This window comes from Erigeron canadensis, chromosome 4 (genome assembly GCF_010389155.1).
Source record: "Erigeron canadensis isolate Cc75 chromosome 4, C_canadensis_v1, whole genome shotgun sequence".
Lineage (NCBI taxonomy): Eukaryota > Viridiplantae > Streptophyta > Magnoliopsida > Asterales > Asteraceae > Erigeron > Erigeron canadensis.
This window is the reverse complement of record NC_057764.1, coordinates 24,705,780-24,727,372: the sequence shown is the minus strand read 5'-3', so window position 1 is coordinate 24,727,372 and position 21,593 is coordinate 24,705,780. Positions and strand designations below refer to the sequence as shown.

General features: G+C 31.9%; 3 protein-coding genes across 3 annotated transcripts; 2 read left to right on the top strand and 1 right to left on the bottom strand.

The window, feature by feature from the left end:
• The first annotated feature begins 1,528 nt into the window (after window positions 1-1,528).
• On the top strand, window positions 1,529-2,530 carry LOC122598294 (lateral signaling target protein 2 homolog). The gene has a single exon (XM_043770888.1). It carries the CDS (start codon window positions 1,582-1,584, stop codon window positions 2,398-2,400), a length of 819 nt encoding a protein of 272 aa, XP_043626823.1. The 5' UTR covers window positions 1,529-1,581; the 3' UTR covers window positions 2,401-2,530.
• A 7,190-nt stretch (window positions 2,531-9,720) lies between these two features.
• Window positions 9,721-12,234, bottom strand: LOC122597219 (F-box/FBD/LRR-repeat protein At1g13570-like). The gene is made up of 3 exons (XM_043769842.1): window positions 11,458-12,234; window positions 10,082-10,240; window positions 9,721-10,005 (listed from the first exon to the last, which is right to left on the bottom strand). The coding sequence occupies exons 1-3, from the start codon at window positions 12,232-12,234 to the stop codon at window positions 9,721-9,723; spliced, it is 1,221 nt and encodes a 406-aa protein (XP_043625777.1).
• Window positions 12,235-15,336: 3,102 nt separating this feature from the next.
• LOC122596341 (elongation factor 1-alpha-like) lies at window positions 15,337-16,598 on the top strand. The gene is made up of 2 exons (XM_043768904.1): window positions 15,337-15,514; window positions 15,612-16,598. The coding sequence occupies exons 1-2, from the start codon at window positions 15,401-15,403 to the stop codon at window positions 16,473-16,475; spliced, it is 978 nt and encodes a 325-aa protein (XP_043624839.1). The 5' UTR covers window positions 15,337-15,400; the 3' UTR covers window positions 16,476-16,598.
• Window positions 16,599-21,593: the final 4,995 nt, after the last annotated feature.

The window sequence follows — 21,593 nt, the reverse complement described above, 5'->3', positions numbered from 1 at the left end:
ATTATATGTTTTTTTTTTTCCTCAACAACAAATTATTTGTTAGTAGTTTGTTTTTAGTATTTGAGATAACACAATGACACTACAGTTATCATTATATAGTTTTAATTGTAAATTTTAGATGATCTTACTCTAACTACAAGACATATGGCATTGGCTTTGTAAACTTTTGAAATATCACTATATATATTTTAGTTTATATAAAAATAGTGATATTTATATTAGGTCTTTTGATACATTTATCATTATTATTGTGTTAATCAGATATATAATAGTAAACTTTGTTTTATGATAAATATATCAAAAAGTTGATGATACTAACATCACTACTCATGTATAAATGATGACTAATTTGAGTAATTTCCATATTATTACAATACTTATGATTGTTATAATATGTTGCTATTAATCCATATAATGATAAAGCAACTTTTTAACTACTACAATACTTTGTTCCCATTCGTGGGTATGTCCGTCCACCATCGGCCCAATCTTTTATTTTACTCGTATGTTTTTTTCTTAATTCACAGGCTGGAAGTTAATTTGTTTCCTCCAAATGTATTAATTGTTGTTTAGTCCCTCTCGTTTAGTGTTGTTTGGTGTTGAATCTTAAAGTTCACAAAACTTAACTTACACTTGAGTTTTTCTTTTGAAAAACATAGCGGAGGCGTCCAAGCTGTGTTTGAATTTTGACATCATCCTAAAGAGTTTGTTCTTTTATGTGTAGCTTGGTATAACATTGCTAAAGTCGTCTCGCTATATTTGCATGTAGCAGGATTCGAACTTTTGACTCCTTCAGAAAAACCACAAAGTGAAAAACTTTCTAACCATTAGACTATCACCCGGATGACAACTTACACTTGAGTTAGCAAAAAATTCACTATTTTTGAGAAAAATAATAAAAACAACACAATATGTAGTCACATTACAAAAGGCTAATGGAATGTATACAAAGACACAAAACTGAAATCTTGAGTGAAGTCTTAATCTCTTAGATAATAAACAATGTCGGCTATCATTACTATACTTGACGACCTTGGAACGTGAATCTATGCGATTGCACCACTTGCATGCCTTCAAAAACGATCCTATTGTTAACGAGTTATAACCTAAATTTACTCAACACGAATCGCTTATAATGTTCAATACGAAGGTATAATATTCATGAAATCCCCAATATATATTCGAATCATCCAAGTCTTTCAGGATATGATAATTTTGAAAAAAAACTTCCAGCCACAAAATATACAAATCAATAAAGTACTAGCAATAATATGACATATAACTCAACAACTAAGGTTTGAAATGTAACATTCCCTCTATTTTTATACCATTACTTGCAAACATTCTAAATTCTAAAATTTAGTAACTTTGTATTACCTCATTCTCCACTCAATCACTCACTCGGCCAACCTCAACCACCGTCACCCCCCACACCACCAAAATATTACATCATACACACACCTATATCATATATACACGCACACACGTACATATACACATAATACATATATATATATATATATATATATATATTATACATACAAACTTAAAAACTTAGAATTGATATATAGATAGATTGAAATGAGGTGCAAGAAGCACACCACCGATCTCACAAGCATAAACGGCGTGTGCGCTTCTTGTCTCCGAGACCGATTATTAAAACTAATCGCAGCTCAAGAAGAAGCTGAAGCCGCCACGAAATCGTCATCAGCTCGTCCGCCTACGTCACTTTCACCACATGTAACACCACGTCGTAAATCCGACGTGACGACTTCAGTTTCACATGTTCCACGTCCATCTTCCGACAACCAACGGTTCTATAATTCGCCACAGATAGCTATTTCCACCACCGGTTGTATCGGAACCACCACGTCGCGTCGGAACAATAAAAAATTAGTCAAATTCGCGACGTTTCAGAATCTATTCAGATCTAATAACAACACAAATTCGAATATTCCGACGCCGTCTTCTTCTTCGTCTTCATCGGCGACTACAAGGATAAGGAATAATCATAATCATCATAATCGGCAGCGGTGTGTACGGAACAGAGGTATGTCACCGGTGAGATTATCCGATGATGACGAGGAGGATGATGACGTCGATGATGACGTGTCAAGTGAATATGAATCTATTGATACAGACACTTACAATTCGTGTAAGCAAACACCGATGAAAACGATCCGACGTGGCAATAATAATAAGAGTGTTTCTGAGATGATTTTTTGTTTGAGTCCGTTGGTTAGAGCCAATCCTAATCGGTTATGGAAAGGAAGGCCGGCGGTTGACGGAAACAGTGACGTAAGAATTCCGGTGGTGCCGAAATTGGCTTATACGAAGTCGTTTTGTGCAAATCGATCACGCAAACTTGCTGATTTTGGAAGGTCTGATCCCAACCGTTGATTTATTAACCGTTTCTTTTTACCTTTGACTAAGTCACGGATGGCGTTGACTTCATATAAAAGTACGATACTGCTCATGGTATTTCTGTATTTGTAATATTTTTTTAACTTTAATTATATATATATCTATTTTTTTTTTTTTAACATTTAATATTTTTGTTGATATAAAAGAAACCAACGAGTCGCTAGATACAAGAGTAAAGAAAGTAGCAACACAAATTAAAGCAGTTACAAATAAATATTTATACACTAAAATTTGGTGATATAAATATATAATAGACCTAATATAATTCACAAATGCTAAAAAAAACTTGGAATATTGCTTGTGTGTATGTCATCAATCAATGTGTTTAGTTGAAACGAGCATAAACAAACAAAAAAACTCATGTAGGATATTGCTTGGAAACTTAATTTCAACTTCACTAGATATTAATTTTTAACTAAATGATTGGTGTGTGTTCAGTTTTCTATGGTCAATATATGCTGACGAGTCATATATGACAAACAAAGTTAACATATAACGACTAGACGAATCTATTTCACTCTCGGTTGGACGGGGTTGTAAGAGCATTTTCAATGACTAGACATGCCATTTTTTATAAACATATCGAGTATATGATTATATCAAACCCACATTCAATATGCATAAATTTTATAAAGTTTTAATGATATAATAGACCGTATATTACGAAGATCGAGGTTCATAATCTTGGACCATAATCATGTCCAGTGGCGGAATTATGTGGTAACCAAGCATGTGGTTATGAGTTATGGCAAACCCATAATTACTATAAAAATCTATTTTTCTAGTACTTTTCATGTATTTATTTAGTTTAAAGATAATTGGCAACTTCAGAATCATTTAATTTAATTTTGTAGTTTAACTTTATATTTGTTAAGATTATATATAGAAACTGTTAGGCAACTGCAAATTGAAAATCCTGGCTCCGTTATGTTATTCTGAACATCTTCTCACTATGTAAGTTGGTTCATAAACCATTTAACAATCTAACTCTTTATGAGACTTTTATCAACTATATATCGTTGTACGTAGATGTCGTACGTTTTATTAGTAAAAGAAAGTCGTATAGGGTCCATCCATGTTAATGCATTATGCATGGTATGTAATTATGTAATTCTTTCACAAGGAAATTTTGATTTTTGAATAGAAAACCCAAAATTTAGTGTTTAATTTTTTTTTATATATAAAAACATATATTTTTATATCGAATATTATAATCAAAAATCTAAACTATGTTATCATAACCGAGTAGGAGGAAACTCTTCTAATATTCCGTCGAAAGACCTAATAGAGGAAAACCTATAGTCTGTTTCTTTAGAACTAGCACAGTACCCGCGCGATGCGACGGTAGTCGTGGCCGCGACGGTGTGATGGTTGGGCGACGGTTGGTGATGGAGCAACGTTGAGTTGTGTATATAATTGATGTAAAGGGTTAATGGACGTATTTTAAAACATAAAAGTTTGATAGTGTAATTTAATTATTAATGTTAAGGAGGTAGTGTATGTGAAGGTATTTTAAGGGGTATAGATATTATATATTTTCAACATTACTAAAAATAAAAATGATTATTACTTTTTATAATATAGTATAGATATAACATGGATCAAACTAATTTCAAACTCTCAAAAACAGCATTATTGTTGCTGGGCTATTAACAACTACTTTTATTAATTAATACTCGTATATTGTAACAAAATTAACTAAATTATTATAGGATAAGATAGATATGTATGACAACAAAATGAAAACAACATGAAACAGACATGATTGGCTAACTCGTAATACAAAATTGCCAATCTCAAACAGGTTTCAAATAGTCAAGGTTGCCCTATCGTTACGGCGTGAATACATACGGCTGACCTAAACATTTAAAAAAAAGTTATTATATGAGTCTATATATTTTCAAACTATCAAAACAAAGACTTAAGTTTGATATTTATTTAAATTAAATTTTATGCTATAGATTAAAGTACTTGAAAGTTGAGTGAGGTAAAAGTAAAATAATTCACTAGCCTGTCATTGTGTGGGTGAAAAAGGTATGCATGCAATTGAATGCGAGAGTGAAGTGTCAATGAAGCTTGTTGGGATGCAATTGTTTGATTACAAAGTTTCTTCCTTTTTAAAGTGAAACCATCGTATCGCACCCCTTTATGGTCATGTGAGGATTGTAAATTAATTGTAAATGGATAAACCGATGGGGTTTGTTTTGGTAATTATATTCAGAAATATATGTCTTTCAACTTAAATATACACAGTTTATCATGAATATTTCTATGGTCATTTCCGAATTTTATTTTTTCCTGACGACCTAGCTCTAAGAGATTATCTATAAGATTCGAATCGAACTTTTGTGTGGACATCCGGTCGATCTCCTCATTACTAGGCAACCTTGACGATGTTATATATTATCTTTACATTTTGCTATTTTTTTTTATTGTTTTTTTTTACCCTTTTATTCACATAAATTCAGAACAAAAAAATCGGATCTAATAAAGTAAACTACATCTTGCAACAACTTCTATACTGTTCTATTCGAATTTGCTAAGTGACATCGGATCTACTTCTCATTTTAGTTTATTCTCGCTTTTTTTATTTCATAAATGCTGAGGGATTATTATTCATACACTATAAATAATGTTGCATTTGTTCATACTTTTAGTTAGCCTGAACAAATTAAAAATTTTGTCACGCTTTTATGTGTGTACAAATATATAAAACTTAAAGTGTGTAAAAATTTCTCCACACTAAAAAGTGTGTAGAATTAAAAGTTCACACTTTTTAGTGTGGACTTTCATAATTATTTTAAAACATGCACCTCATTTGTTCACGCTACATTTTTAGTTAGCGTGAACAAATGGAGTGTTACAAAATATTTATGAAAATTCACACTAAAAAGTGTGAACTTTCAATTTTACACACTTTTTAGTGTGAAGGAATTTCTACACACCTTTAGTTCTACATATTTTTACACACATAAAAGCGTGACAAATTTTTTAACTTGTTCACACTAACTAAAAATGTGGACAAATACAATATTATTTGTAGTGATAAAAAGTAAAAGTGAATATATAGTTGTCACGCGTTAAGTTTATAAAGCATTAAAAAGTTATACTCCGTATTTTAAAGTTAATAGTAAAATAAATCAATGGGAGATTTTCATATATGTCCTATTTCAAAGATATAATTACATATATGTCCAAAGCATGATTTAAAAACATTTTATTTATGCATTAAAAACTTACACCTAAAACATATATGTAATTATGTCTTTAAAATAGGATATATATGAAATTTTCCTTAAATCAAGTAGTTTGGGTCTCATGTTTTTATAAAAATATTAAGCTGTGAGAAGTCCGAGACAATCTTATATCCACCTTCCCCTTGTACAATTGTAAACCGATAACGAATAGCTTGGTTCCATATATATAACTCAAGTAACAACTTTTTCTTTTTATTTTAACCGTCAATTAGAATCACTGACATATTTTAATACACGTACATGAGAATATGAGATACCCACCATAATTATGTCAAGGAAAATTTTTTAACCAACATGAAAAAAAAAATTCCAATTTTTCCATGTGAGACTTAGACCGAAGGTCATTGTCTACTCAAAATCTCAAGTACAACTAATGGGTAAAAGCAGTGCTTCAACTATGGTCTATGGGTAAAAGCAAGCAGTGGTTCAGGAGCCCACGTAAATTTTCTTTTTGCATTAATTTAGATTACAACAACTATAGTTGATCTAATTATGCTTTTATTTTACTTAGCTCTTAAAACAAACTATACAAATCCACTTCCACTTCCACTTCCACTTATATTTATATACCATGAAACTGAAAACCAACGTCTATATATTAATGGATCATCGTTACATATATCACAAAGATAACTTAATCTAAAAAACTGAAACAAAAAATGTGCATATCTAAATATGTGTGTTTAATCAATTGACATATAAACTATACCATCTTTTTCTTCATCTTCGTTATTATCAAATATCAATTGTCTTATTTTATTTTTGGGCATCTTTAGGTCCATAGGTTTGAAGGTCTTAGCGTTGTATCCATAGAGTTACTATGTGCATATATAAAAATTAAAGTTACAAGTATATTTATTTTTTATAAATTTAAAGTATGAGTCTTTTATATATAAAAAACACTTTTTCATGCATATATATACGATGAATTAATGAATTATTGACATCCTTTGAACTTTTATCTATATTCCCTTATAAAGACTATTGAATTTCTTAAATTCAACATTTTTTTCTTCCCAAAATATCTCTACTTAAACATAATACCCTTATCTACCATTCTTTCCCCCATTCTCTCTAATCATTACACACTCTCATCGACTACCTATCACCCTCTTCCGCCGCTGCCCTCCTTCTCTACCGCCTCCCTTTTATATTGTCATCACTTTCTAGCCGCTGCAACGCGCGGGCACTATACTCGTAAATTATTAGCAACATCCATATCTTATCTTAATCTTAATATATATTATAAGACAGTTGAACTAATAACTTATTAATCAATCAAATCGTTCAATTTCATCAAATTGACTCTCGCTTATGTCATCATGTAGATAAACTATAAATTAAAAATCCTAATAATCATTATCCAAATATAATATTATATTAATATTTATATTATTTTGTTAGAAAAAGTCTCATTAATTTACACTTTTTTGTTTAAATTCCATCAATAATTTACACTTTTTAACCCTAAATATATAAATTATATTTACTTTTAGCCATCAACTTGAGAAATTTTTAAAATTTACAATCATTTAATTAATTAAAAAAACTTCAACATAATCTCTCAATAAAAAAGGTACATAATTTTTCCTTTTTTATATATTAACTTTGTGTATTAATGTTTAATTATCTTTCATAATAATATCACATTATAAATAAAATTGGTTTAAAAAGTTTTATGATAGAAAAATTATTATAGCATGTACCTTGTGGAATGACTACGACAAACAATTCCATCAATATGGCTCAGCTAATAATGACAGTGACGAACCTATGATTATGGTACTACAACTTGCAAAGTATAACACTTGAAACCGTATATTTTCAAAATTATAAACTTTTATGACTTAAATGTATGAAAATCTAATATTGATAACACTGGACACGGGTCTCATATCTCGTATTTAAATAAAGGGATTAGTGCGCCGGAGTGCAACAAACTATGTCCAAAAGGTTATAGCACGCACGAACTAACTTTTTTTCTATTGTATGCATAAACTTAGTAAAAATGTTCAAATCATGCAATGTGTATACGTGGCAGTCCGTATGAGCTGCCACGTGTAAATTTTTTTTTTTTTTTGAACAGGCCACGTGTAAAGTTTTTATTAGTCGGTCATAAAAAGTTGCATGATATAAACTTTTTTATTAAGTTTATACATAAAATAAATAAAAACATTAGTTCGTACACACTATAACCTTTTGGACATAGTTTGTTGCATTCCGACGCACTAAACCCTTAAATAAACGATAATAAAGTTAGATTGTTTGTATTTACACTACTTTATAGATATAGTAATATAGAATAGCCCATCTTTAAATAGTTAATGATTTTATCATTTTTTAACAAAATGCATAACACGTGTTCCCAGCCCTTTACTAAAATACAGTAACATTTTGATAACTTAATTGTAAAGTCACAGCCAAGGCCTTGTTACGATTAAGAACTTGAAGCACATATATCTTTTTTGTTTCCCACGTAACCATTAGTTATACTTCCTTTTCTCTCTTTTTTCCTTTTTCAAAAAGAAAAAAATCACAATTGAACCTTAATGTTATCGTCATAGATGCTTTTAATGTAATTCCATAATTTATACTATGTTAATTATACTCTTAATCTAGCTACTCTTCTATATCTATACTCCATATATAAACAAACTATCCTTTCTCCATTCAACTCTCTACCTTTAAATTGTCCAATATACCCTTCTAATTTATACTACCTTCACATAACTTATCTCTAAAATTCTAAAACTACCCTTAAAAAAACTCCACAATTACCTAGAAACCCTATCATGCTAAATACTCCATTCAGCTCTAAAATTATTGCTACGGATAAGAAAAAACATTTTAATTGTCATAAATTATATCACGAAATGTTTAAACAATAATTACTTTTTAATAACTCACGAAATTACTAACCAATTATGTCTTTTTTTATATTTGTATTAAATTTTAATCTTTAACTATTAAATTTTTTAATTGTCCTGGCCTCCTCCCTTACAATTGTATGTTTCATACAATTGTAATTTGTTATTTTTCATGGTTAGTTTTGCACTTCATTATTTCGTTATTTCTTGCACCTAACCCGCGACTTATTTTTAGAATGATAGACACGGTTAGATGTTGCATTGACGTATATTATGAAAGAAACTTGAACGCTATAAACCGTTATGACATCTGACGCACTATAGATTGTCATCGCTGCAACACGCGGGCACCACTCTAGTTTGAAAAAAAAAGGTTGTCAATCACAATAATTCGCAACCTTCTTTATTTTTTCCCATATAATTCACAATTTTAAAACAAACCATGAAATGTATGTTTGTAAAGCTGAGCCAAATAATTTTAATCAAATCATCTATCTAGTGCGAAACTAAAAATAAATAAATCAGTCCCTTTCAATAAATAAATAAATAACTAGTCAATCTATACATTACCTGTAAAACATCAAAACCAGATTTTTATAAAATGTGTTTTTTTGAATTCTAGGGTATTAATATTATTGTGTTTCTAAAGCCGAAAATTAGGCAAAATTTTAGTAAATTCGATCGGGAGTTAAATTATAAGGTTCACAATCCTAAAACTTCTCAAGTTTAACTTCGAGGATCGATGGATCAGCTTTGACGCACAACACTTTTACTACTACAGATAGACAGAGAATACGGAGTAGCTCTTAAGTCTTCATTACACTATCAAAATTAAAACTCATATTAGTGTATGTGGCGTCCAAACTAATTTCTATGCTGTTCAAGTTATGAAAACCAAAAATCACCTCATATCAACATTACACTAATTCAACCCAGTAACAGCTAAAGAAATATGTTATCATACACTAGCCTTTTTACCTGAAATCAGATGTGAGGTCTCAACCATCTTCAATTCATTTCCCCTTTTGACAATTTATTTAATAATATAAGGTGTTTCCAAAAACTAATACTGTCATAAATCAAAACAGAGTTTTAATTTCAGTGTTTTACTGAGATAGCAAGTAGATTGGGAAAACAGGAAATGTAGAATTAGTTCATAAATAGACAACAGACTAGAAGATAACTTCGGCTACTGGAGAGGCTCGATGGAATTTGAGCAACGTGCTAGCAATCTTATACTTCTCGTTAACGTTGCTCTCTACTAACCAGTTGAGTCGAATGTTGATGCTCTTTAGGATGGGGGAGCAAGCCAGAATACACTTAATCAAACATACTTCATTTTCCAAACCTTTTATCAATGCTAAGTTCACATTCCTAAGCTGCAGCTGCCCCATTGTGTTGCAGTCTACCTCTTGAGGAAATATGGCAGGTATCGGGACAGCATTCTTGTATATAGCCTACAGTACAAGTATTTATGTACACATGTATGAGAGATTTTAAGACAAGCTGTATCATGGATTAATATTAACTTACTGTGATTTGAAGGTTCTGCAAATTTGTGCAGCCAAAAAGCATCCCAAAAGCACATGATACCATGGAAACATTACTAAAATCCATTTGGCATAATGTAAGAGTCTTGAGGAAGGGAAAGGTTATGGAGACCGGATTATGAGCAACATCTTCTGCCAAGAACTACAAAATATTCAAAAAAAACATTACTTTAACTAGTGAGCATAGTTAATAACTAGATTTTAGACCCGTGTCCAGACCCGTGTCAAACACTGGACACGGGACTTACAATATTATTAATATCAAATCTTCATACATTTAACAATTGAAGTTATAAAAGTTTACAATTTTGAAGATATATATGATTCTAAGTGTTATACTTTGCAAGTTGTAATACAATAATTACATGAGACATATTGATGGATTTGTTTGTCATAGTCATTCCACAAGGCAAATGTTACAATATTTTCTATATTATAGTTTTTTTTTAAACCAGTTATACTCATAAAGTTATATTAAACATACTTTTAAAAAGTAGAGAAAAATCGAGAGTTGTGGTTGGTCAATAAACAAACTAATTAAATGATGAAATATTATAAAAAATATTCTCAAGTTGATGGGACTAAATATTATAAAAAGTATAAATTATATTATAAAAAGTATAGGTATTTAGGGCTAAAAAATATAAATTATTGATGGAAAACAAAAAAGTGTAAATTAGTGAGACTTTTGCTACAAAAATTAATAATGATTATTAGGATTATGATGATATAAGCGAGAATCAATTTGACGAAATTGAGCAATGTGATTGGTCAATAAGTCATTAGTTCAACTGTTTTAGGCTCGTGTCTAATACACGGGGCTTACGATGTTATCAATATTAGATGTTTTTATTATAATTTAGAACGTAATATACTATTTTGAATAAAAATTGATCGATATATCAACACTTTGAGTTTTATATTAAAATATTTTTTTCAAATATATTCATCGAAGTAGTCTTAAAATGTTAATATATTTACATCAAATTAATTAATTAATTTTATGTTTATATGATAGAACATATTATTGGATATATATTAGTTATTATTCAATTGGATATATATAGAAATTATTTTATTGGATAAATATTAACTATTATTTTATTAGATATATATTAAAATTTATTATTTGTTTAATATATTAAAATTATCGGGTAAAACGTATAAATTTGTGATGGAAAACAAAAAAGTGTAAATTAAAGTCAAAATTAAAAACAATGGTCAACTTTAAAAAATCGAGAGCTGTGATTGGTCGATAATTTATTAGAGCAACTGTGCTTTAGTATAATAAAAGATCCATTAATCCTCCTCGTCTCAATATTGTGTAAACTGAAATTCAAAGACCCAAATTAGCCTCACCTTGCAGTTTTCAAAATCCAAATCAAGCTTTTGAAGTTTTGGAACAAGAGACATATGCTGGAAGACGGTGGAAAGTCTGACCATGGCCATATTGTCAAGTAAACATAAGGACAAACATAACACCTTCACATTTTCGAGTTTTACAATCTCAACCACTTTCAATTCCCCTCTAAGATGCCTATTCGAAATTTTTAGAGTCTGAAGCAAGGGACATTGAGCAATTAATTCCCCATATTTGTGGTCTTGAAATCCTACATGAACCAATTCTAAGGTCAATAGCTTTGGAAAACCACGGAAATAAGTCGAAGGAGACAAAACACACTCACAAAGCTTCAAATGCTTCAACTCTAGACAAGAGAAAATAGGGGTAGGCAACTGAATCGGTGTTCGGGTGTTCCATAAAGTAAGTTCCTTAAACCCACGCATTTTAGATAGGAGCATAACCCAATCATGTATATCTTCATCATCTATTTTGATCCAATTGCTTATGAAGAGGTCAAAATTCGTAACTGCACCTTGAAGATGAAGGATAAGTCTAGTTATATAATTTTTATCAAAGGGAAATTTTCGGTTAAGAAAATTAAAAAAGAAGTGTGGATCAAGTACGAGTTGGGTGAGAAGAGTCCACTTAGATCTCCAACTTGGTGACAAAATACTAGTCGCCACCGCGTCTTTCAACGGCAAACGATCCATTATATTAGCGATCACATCCTCCGGCATGCTGCTAATAACATCCTCTACTTCTTTGGATGCTTTGCAGCGATGAAGCACTTCCATGTTTCTAAAAGCAAAAATAAATTAAATTATAAAATTTATAACAAATGTTCAAATGGCTGGTTGATTCGTAACATACAATAATCAGGGGATCGATTTAGGGTTAATCATAATAAACAATTTAGGACTTAAATTAGCTAGTTATTTCATGTAAATATGTTGTTTCAGTATTTGGATAAGGGATGTTAAACAATTTATATTTTTCATAATGAAATAGAGTACTTGATATGTTTGATTTCATTTAATATTAATTGTATCCTATATTTGCATGTTTAATCCTTGAATATTTTATTAAATATTCTAAATTGTCAATTTTCGATTAATTATATGGGAATATAACTAAACTAAGACAAATCTGAGCGATTGGTTATTTGAATATATAATGGCTGGTCCCACCAAAGTCACATGGTAACCATATGATGCATATCGGACTACCCCACTAACGAATTTATCACTTTATGGATCGACGTCATTAAGTGAAATTCGTAAATGGTTACTTTATTGATCCTTTGACTTGAGATATAAACAGGTTAGCACGTATGGATTGCACTTACTTGATATAGTTCTAACTCTCCTGAATAAGAGAGTACATAAAGGGCTATTTTCAGAAAGCGTAGTGAAGTAAGATGACTGACACGTGTAGTCAATACAAGATTTGTTTCTCCAACTGATAGTTGCAGAATGATACTACTAGGCCCCTCATTGGGACTATTTAAGATGTTTACATGGCCATGTCCAAATGAATCCAGATGTGTCTCGATTATGTTTGGTAATCTTAAGTAGTGATGAAATGAGAAACATAATCGTTAAATCATGAAATGACATTGATCCATATACATATTTAACACGGTATCTGAACAAAGGGATAATAAATATCTCAACCATTTAAATATACTTTAAGAAACTATACTTAAATATTTCTGGAAGCATTGACGTGTTGCTAGACGCTAACCAATGTTATTACCTTCATTTATTACGAGCTCAAGTGGGAGCCGTTAGTATATGATCACGTAAAATGAACGTATGTTCGGAAATGATTTAAGCCTACGGGGTCACACAAAAAGATACGGTAACTCTATATTATTAATTAATATATTAAAGCAACATATTAATTAGTTTGATCACGAAATAATTAATTTAAATAAGTTAAAAGGTTAATTGTATTTAAATTAATTAGAATGAAGATTAAATGTGAAAATAGGAAATTAGTGTTGGACCCTAATTTTCCTATTTTGGGGGGGGGGGGGGGGGGGGGTTCTATCAAGGGCTTTTTAAGCCTTGATTTAACTTGTTTTCCAAGCTAATTAAACCCTAATTATTCCATATATATAGAGGGCTTAATTCAAGGGTTTTTCATTCAATTTACACAAGAAAATCTCCTCCTTCTCTCCCTCTTTCTATTCGGCCGAAACCCCTCTCCAAAGGGTTTTGGATTTTCGGTTCTAGGCTAGGAAAGGGTTTAAACAAAGGGTTGTTCGCTTTGTGATCAGGGTACTAGCATACGATATAAGAGGTGTCTAGTGTGCAATCGTAGAGGGATTTACTTCAAATCCTTTTTAAAGTTTCTTTACTTTATCATCTACATTAAGAGGTATTCCTTAATTCTATTTCAAGGTTAATTATTTGATTACATGGTTTTATTTGCTTCCGTTGTGTACTCGTGTTTAATGATATTTAGTTATATATTCCAACATAACCAAATTACTTGATGTCAAAATAAAGATACAGTTACAATTACATTATCTAAGAAAAGAAACATGTATGAAAGTAGTGAATTCTTAGATACCTTTTGAGACTTTAATTGTGAAGATTGCAAAAAGTGTGAAAAAACTTGCTCCAATTACTTGATGAGACATGAAATAAACCTTACCTACTAAGGTTGAGGCATCGGTTTTCAATCCGTAGTGTTTTTAATTCAATTTCATATAAGCCCCAAGGAACGTTACACAACTTACAAAAAAAAGAAGGTTTTTGAAACGACTCATCCTTCCAAAAAACAAGTATCCTGCATCTGCTCATTGACCCCATGTGTGATCAAGTCATAATAAAATTAAATATAAAAATAAGATCGACGCGGAGAATGTTAAATCTAAAAATATAAAGGCAACGATAATGGAACCCATACCACAGCATTCAACTCATACTTTCAATTAATTTTTTTATAACATTTGAATTTTAATTTTTTTAACCCACATCTCCTAATCTTGTTGACATAACCAACCAACAGTATATCTCAACCAATTTTTCCAATTATCTAATTTCTAATCTTAAGAAAAAATTACATACTTTGAAAGCTTTCTGATGTATAGCCATCAAGTAAACCAGAGGCGGAGCCAATGGGGGACTAGCGAGTGCTCAACCCCCCCCCCCCCCCCCCCCCCCAACGATCAAGTTTTCGCCTGAAGTTGCAGGTGACCGGTGGAGAGAATGAGGGGCTGGTAGTTTCCAAGCCACCCCTAACTTGTAACCAACCTTTTTAACATTAATACTTTAATGTCTTTTCGAATGAGAATGAAATCAGGCAGAACTGATCGAGTAAATGGATTTTGTTGTTGTTTAGCTTTTAATCCGTTTGCAGGTGTAGAGAGGTAGAAGATGAATTACTTTGACTTATAGATATTTTATAATAATTTTCATTTTAGCCCCTAAACTATTATAAACGTTTTATATACTCTTATCCTTTTAAAATGTATTTTGTTTTAACTTGAATACAAAGGAGGAGAGGGTATAATATGTAAATATGAAAAATAATGGTGGGTATGAATACATGATGAATGTTTTGAGGACTTGTGGTGAGTTCCTAATCGAAGTATTAATTGGAACTTGATAAATGGTTACCTCTAAAATTGTATTTTTATTTTAAATCCTTTCTTCGTCGAACAATTTGATCGTAGTGTTCTAGTAGAAATTTCTGTTTACTTTTATTTAGTACCTAATAATGCTTAAACATTGAAGTATAATACTGTATCTTTTAAAAATATAGATTTTCTTTCAATATTAAAAAGACTTAAATGTAATTTTAATTATAATATTTGATCTTCTGACTTAAAAAGAAAATTCTTAAGTTAATAACATTTTATATAGTTTATAAGGATTGATGTATAAATGAGTCACTAGCTTGATGATGTTATAAACCCCAATGTTGTTTGCATAAATTTTTTTGGTATATATGCAATTTCTAGCTATCTCGCTCCGGGCATCAAATAGGTCGGGACAGACTCGTGATCACACTTTGCTTGCATTCACACTTGGTGTCAAGCAAATGATTTGCTGCTGTAACAAGGTACTTCGTTTTTTCTTTTATGCAATTGAATAGAGTTGCAGGCTTGCAGCTTATTTCTGTAATGTAAATCATATCTTTGTTATTTGTTGTTTTGCAGATGGATGCTACTGAACCCAAATACTCACAAACCAGGTTTGACAAAATTGTCAAAGAATTGTCTTCCTTCTTTAGGACAGTCGGATTCAACCCCAATAAAGTCCCATTTGTCCCAATTTCTGGTTTTGAGGGTGAGAACATGACTGAGAGGTCACCTAACCTAGACTGGTACACGGGTCCAACTCTACTTGAAGCGATTAACCAGATCAATGAGCCAAAAAGACCATCTGACAGGCCTCTCCGCCTTCCACTTCGTGATGTCTACAAGATTGGTGGGATTGGAATCGTGCCAGTGGGACGTGTTGTAACTGGTGTTCTCAAGCCAGGTATGACGGTCACTTTTGGCCCAATTGGTTTGAGAACCGAAGTCCAATCAGTGGAAATGCACCACAAAGCATTGGCTGAGGCATTGCCAGGAGACGATGTTGCTTTCCATGTTAAGAATGTTACCATGAACGATCTTAAGCGTGGGTATGTTGCTTCAAACTCTAACGAGGACCCTGCAAAGGGTGCTGCTAGTTTTACTTCTCATGTCATTGTCCTGAACCACCCGAGTAAAATTAAAAAAGGGTATACACCAATGATCCACTGCCATACTTCTCGCATTGCTTGTAGATTTGATGAACTGTTGACTAAGATTAACCAGTATACTTTTGAGGAGTTTGAGCCACTACCCAAGTTCTTGAAAAATGGTGATGCTGGAATGGTGAAGATGGTTCCAATAAAGCTGATGGTGGTTGAGACTTTCTCTGAGTATCCTCCATTGGGTCGGTTTGTTGTGAGGGACATGCAGCAGACTGTTGCTGTGGGCATGATCAGGAGTGTGGATAAGAGGGATTCAACAGGATGCTTGTTTGTTTCTTGAATAACTTGAAACTCTGTTTTAACTATTTTGTTCTGGTGTTTATTTTTAACAGGCTTGGTCTTGTGGGTATGATGATTCCGAATGTCTTTTGGGGTTGCTCACTTGCTTGATAGTTGATGTTGTTTGTGGTACTTTCATTGAGTTTTGTTGTCTAACAGATTCCCAGTCTATAAATGGTTACAACCTTTTAGAATTGCTTTCTCAATAGATTAGATCGATCATTATTGATTTTTGTCTCTGCTTGATTTTGTCTAATGCGTATATTTGTCATTTTTTTTTTTTGTATAGAAAAAGACTTTGTTGCCCAGTCAACCCGTGTTGGATATAATTGTATAAGTTTTGGGGTCAAAAGTTTAGGAACTTATATGGAATTAGTTTAAAGATGTGTTTAGGCTACAATTGTATTAGTTGTTACTTGTTAGAGTCTAGGGACCAAACGTGTTATTTAGGCTCTAAAAGAAAAGGCTGATCGATGTGAAGATACACAACCATCGTGATGGTTCAGAAGTGCAGTTGCAAGCCCTCTCATGGCAAAGGTTTACGATGGTTTGAAGCAACACAATGGTTCAGAAATAACCGTCATATGTAATCTATAAATATATTTTGTATTCAGTTTTATGGGTGTCTCTTTCAATGTAACAACGGAAATGTTGGTTATAACCGAATCATATTTTCTTGTTCAATCTTGTGAGTTTGATCTTGTGGACATGGAATGTAGATTCTTAACAACCCGGACAAAGTCTTTTTCTTTTGCCTGATTATATAAGTTTTTTCTCTTTTGCTTGATCCACCCATTATGCGCTCTGCGCAACCTGCCCAGTTGGTTCGGTTGTGTACTGCCAATGCTGGTGTCATGAGTGTCATCAAGCTTAGCAAAAAAAATAATAGTTTGGGTGCATTTATGTTAAGAACCGAGTCTTTCAAACTCGGATCATGTTCTCACAATCGCTCTCATCTGCATCTCCGTACCCCTACTGCCATACACATATTAATATATATGTTAAGTGGCGAGCTACTGAAACCCGGGATATGACGAGGACATGTTTTTGTTTTAATTTTGATGATTCTTAGCATATTTAAACCGTTCTTAGCATCTGCATATCTTTTTATATACAGCAAAAACAGTTTCAATTCATGTGGCTGGTTAGCCTAGTTTCATGACATACATGACAACCTAGCAAAGAAACATGACACCTAGAAAAGAAGCAAACATGACATGCCTAGAAAACAAACGTGAGTTTGCAGCCATCAGCAAAGGGCTTCATTTATGCCCATAACCTCAAGTTTGGGAAGACCGAGGTTTAAAAGCCCATTACCCAACTTCAGAAGGCGGATCCAATAAATTAGACATGCAGGGTTTAATGAACCAAAAGCATGAAAATATACATAAATATCTATCTCTATTATAAATAAAAGAGGATTGTTTTTTACGGTCCTCAATTTGCAAGACTTGTATTAAATTAAACTAGACAATATAAAGTAAAGAACAAGAACAAGAGTAAAATTCAATTACGCAAATCTATGCAAGTCTAATCATATGTATCATTGATTAAACACTGAATACACGGTCGATATTACAACTTGTCTTACAAGAAAATACATGACTTACAATTGATTGCTAAGTTTTAGACCTACTAGAAAACTTAAACAATTATACAAGAGAATTGAGTGACACACACTTTATGATGACAAACACAAAGTGTTTTTGATGCGGCTGTGTTGCTTTATATAGAGGAGAAATTAGTGCTACACAGCCTTACAATGATAGTGATATGATGGTGGTTGTCGAGACCTTATTGGCTCCATGTACTTGAATCCAAGAGCCTTTGTCTTCATTACCATATCAGGTATGAAAAAGAAAACTCTTCCTTTTGTCCCAACTGTACCTTTGCCATACATGGTAGTAAAATACAGTTTGAGGAACCACCATGTGACTTCTTGTCTTCTTTTAACTTGAAATCTTCCCGCCTTGACTAACAGTTCGGAACGATACCATCCGCTGACTGGACTCGCTGATTATCCGCTGGAGACATACGTCAGTGACCAAGTCTGGTCGGCAAATCCCTCACTCAACAATGTATTTTTAAAATGTATTTGAGGATTGTTTTTAAAATGTATTTTTAGAAAAAAATTGATGTGTCAAACTAGAAATTGTCTATACATCTTATTTTTTAATAAAGATGATGTCATATTACAAAAGGTATTTTTTTTTCATTTAACAATTTTCTTTTACATTTCTTTTCTTTTCTTTCCTTTCTAATTTTACCATTCAATTTTTATGTAGTATTTTTAGTTGCGTATTTTTACTCGCATCATTGTAATTTGCAAATATGGTTCTTTTATTAGTAATTGCACATTGCATCTTAACATTGTCGACTCTCCGTTTTTTCGAAAAATCACTTTTATATGTGTATTAATTCAAGTACTCAAAAATTTCAAATATACAATATGTATCGGTGTTTTGAATCTTGCAAACGATTGTTATGTTCAAAGTGTTATTAAATATATTTTTATCTTTTATTTATATTAAAAACATCGTCCGGATTGAATCCGGGTTGATTAGCTAGTATGATATATATCTACATTAAAAATTTGTGGGTCGTCAGGAGCTGGGGGCGTTGTCCTTGGTATTGTAAAGTTAACTCCACATTTATGTTATGTTCTTGAGTTTTTTTAAGAGATGAACAGAAAGGAATCCAAATGATCTTAAAACAATTTGTGTTTTTGAGTTTTTTCCAAGTATGAAAGAGAAATGAAATGATACGAATTGGAGTGATAATCTAGTTGATTTTGTTCTTTAAATCTTCCTTCCACTTTTGGGATGATTTGAAAGGTTTCAATGTTTTTTAATCTTATCTCATCACTTCTTTTCTTTTCTTTTCTTTTCTTTTAATAAGGAACTCAAGAACATAGCATACGGAAACCAAAAAAAAAAAAAAAGTTGATTGATACATCATGCATGTAAGTTGGTACTCAATTTTTCATGTTATGAATCTAGAGTGACAAACTAATTACAAACATATTTTTACAAATTCATTCTCTACCAATAAAAACAAAGGAAGAAAAAAGAAAGAGAAAATAAATTTTAACATATTAGTCTACTTCATAAGCCATGTCAATTTGTAAAACCATGTTTGTAATTAGTTTGTGATTATAGCATTTCTCTTTATTTTTAGTGTAATGTTATATTTTTATTTATGTAACCAATTTTTCTTTTCTTTCCTTTCCAATTTTACCATATGTAGAATTTTATCTTTTATTATTTTCTGTTCCTCGAAGTTTTAAGCAACCTATACATTCATTTGAGGGTCCGGCCGTGTATCCATCTTCTTATAATGAAGAAATTTTTATAGACAAAAAGTTTAATGAATCTGATGATGATGGAAAACTAAAAACGTACGTACTTAGGGGTGACACAGAAAGTTTAATAGAGATGAAGGATAAAGAATATCGGAAGAAGATGGAGCAACTTCGGGAGAGGCGGAAACAAAGACTTGTTTGATGAATATGTTGATTGTAGAAGGATGATATGATATGATGATGGATCCTCATTTGGCCCTAGAACACCTTACTTTTTATTGTAATCTGATGAAAGAAGAGTAGTTAGTATTTCATGAAGTATGTTTCTTTTATCATCCGATTTATGGTTTTGTTGGGGTAGACTTGTCTTTATATTACATCTGTGTCTGAATTAATCAAGTATTTTTAATCTGATTCTTATATTTTTGTTTGGGATTGCATCAAAAACATCACCAAGTGAAAACCGGTGTCGGCCTTCGTTTGATGAGGTTTTTTCTTGTGTCACGATACAAGTTTTTTTCTAACCTTTTTGCAATCTTAGCAGTAAAAGTTTCGGGTAGTATCTAGATTGTTTTTCTTTCATATTGAAAATTCGAGATTATTGTAATTGTATCTTGTACTTTTGATCACTGGTATCTTGCTAGTGATCGTGGATATATATATATATATATATACTTCTGCTGCTGTTCCAAAAATAAGTGGAAGTAGTTATGGACTGCTTATAAACCTTCAATATCATGTTTTTGATATATAGATTTTATATAGATTTATTACCAAACATTTTGTTGGTAATAAAGGGAGGGTTACTATGATGAATTGGAAATAACAAAAGCTGAATCTGTTAAAGAAAAAAAAATGGATCAGATGGAGTGTTACTATGAAGTACTTGTGCAAGAGCTTGAAGAAAATCAAAAAAGGATTCTGGGGGAGTTTCAGGACCTCAGAAACGAGCATTTGACATGTGTTTAGATTATTTCTGCTTGCAAAGCTGAAACCAAGTCAATACAAAAGGAAATGAACGACATGAGTTCGGTTAATAACGAGCTGCTTGAAAAGCGGTCCACAACTTCTGACCCAGCAGTCAGACGGGCTCGTTTGAATGAATCACTCGACTGCAATGGGTCAACTTCAAAAGGATCGTGACATGCTTTCTTTCCAAGTTTTGTCCATGTTTGAGACCAATCAGACCATGATTAAAGACGCTTTTACCTGCACTTCACAACCGCCTTCCAAACATCTCTCAGGTGGTGATGTACTTTCAGATCGACGACCTGAAGAAATCTTTTTGAGGGTTTGTAGGAGAAAAACAAAGAAGAGCTTCGGGAATTGTGCTCCGCAAACTTACAGTTGGACGTGTATTTGGAAACTTCGAGGAGACATTAGTTAAGTCAAGTGCTCATATACAAAGAACAAACAAAAATTACACAAATTAGCAGAGCAGTTGCAACTTTCGAACAAATAGAGGTCTGTTTTGTTTGAAGACATTCATGGCCAAATGCATATTATCTCCCGAAATGCAAATGATTTGCATCTACAAAACCAAATGTTGGAAAATCTTTCAAACGAGAACTTTATCCTAATGCAGAATTCATGAGTTAAACTTTGTCAAAAGAAGCCATTCAGAAAGAAAGAGATACGGCTGAGTTGTTGAAGGCCGCTCTCCAAAATTAAGGATACTATACTTTTAATTTACATGATAATGAAATCTCGAAAAGGACTTAATGCCTGCTAGAGATGAATTACTTATTAGAAACTTTAAATTCAGAAATTGACGATGTGAATTCAAGAGAAACTCCAAGTATGGTCTTCATGATATTG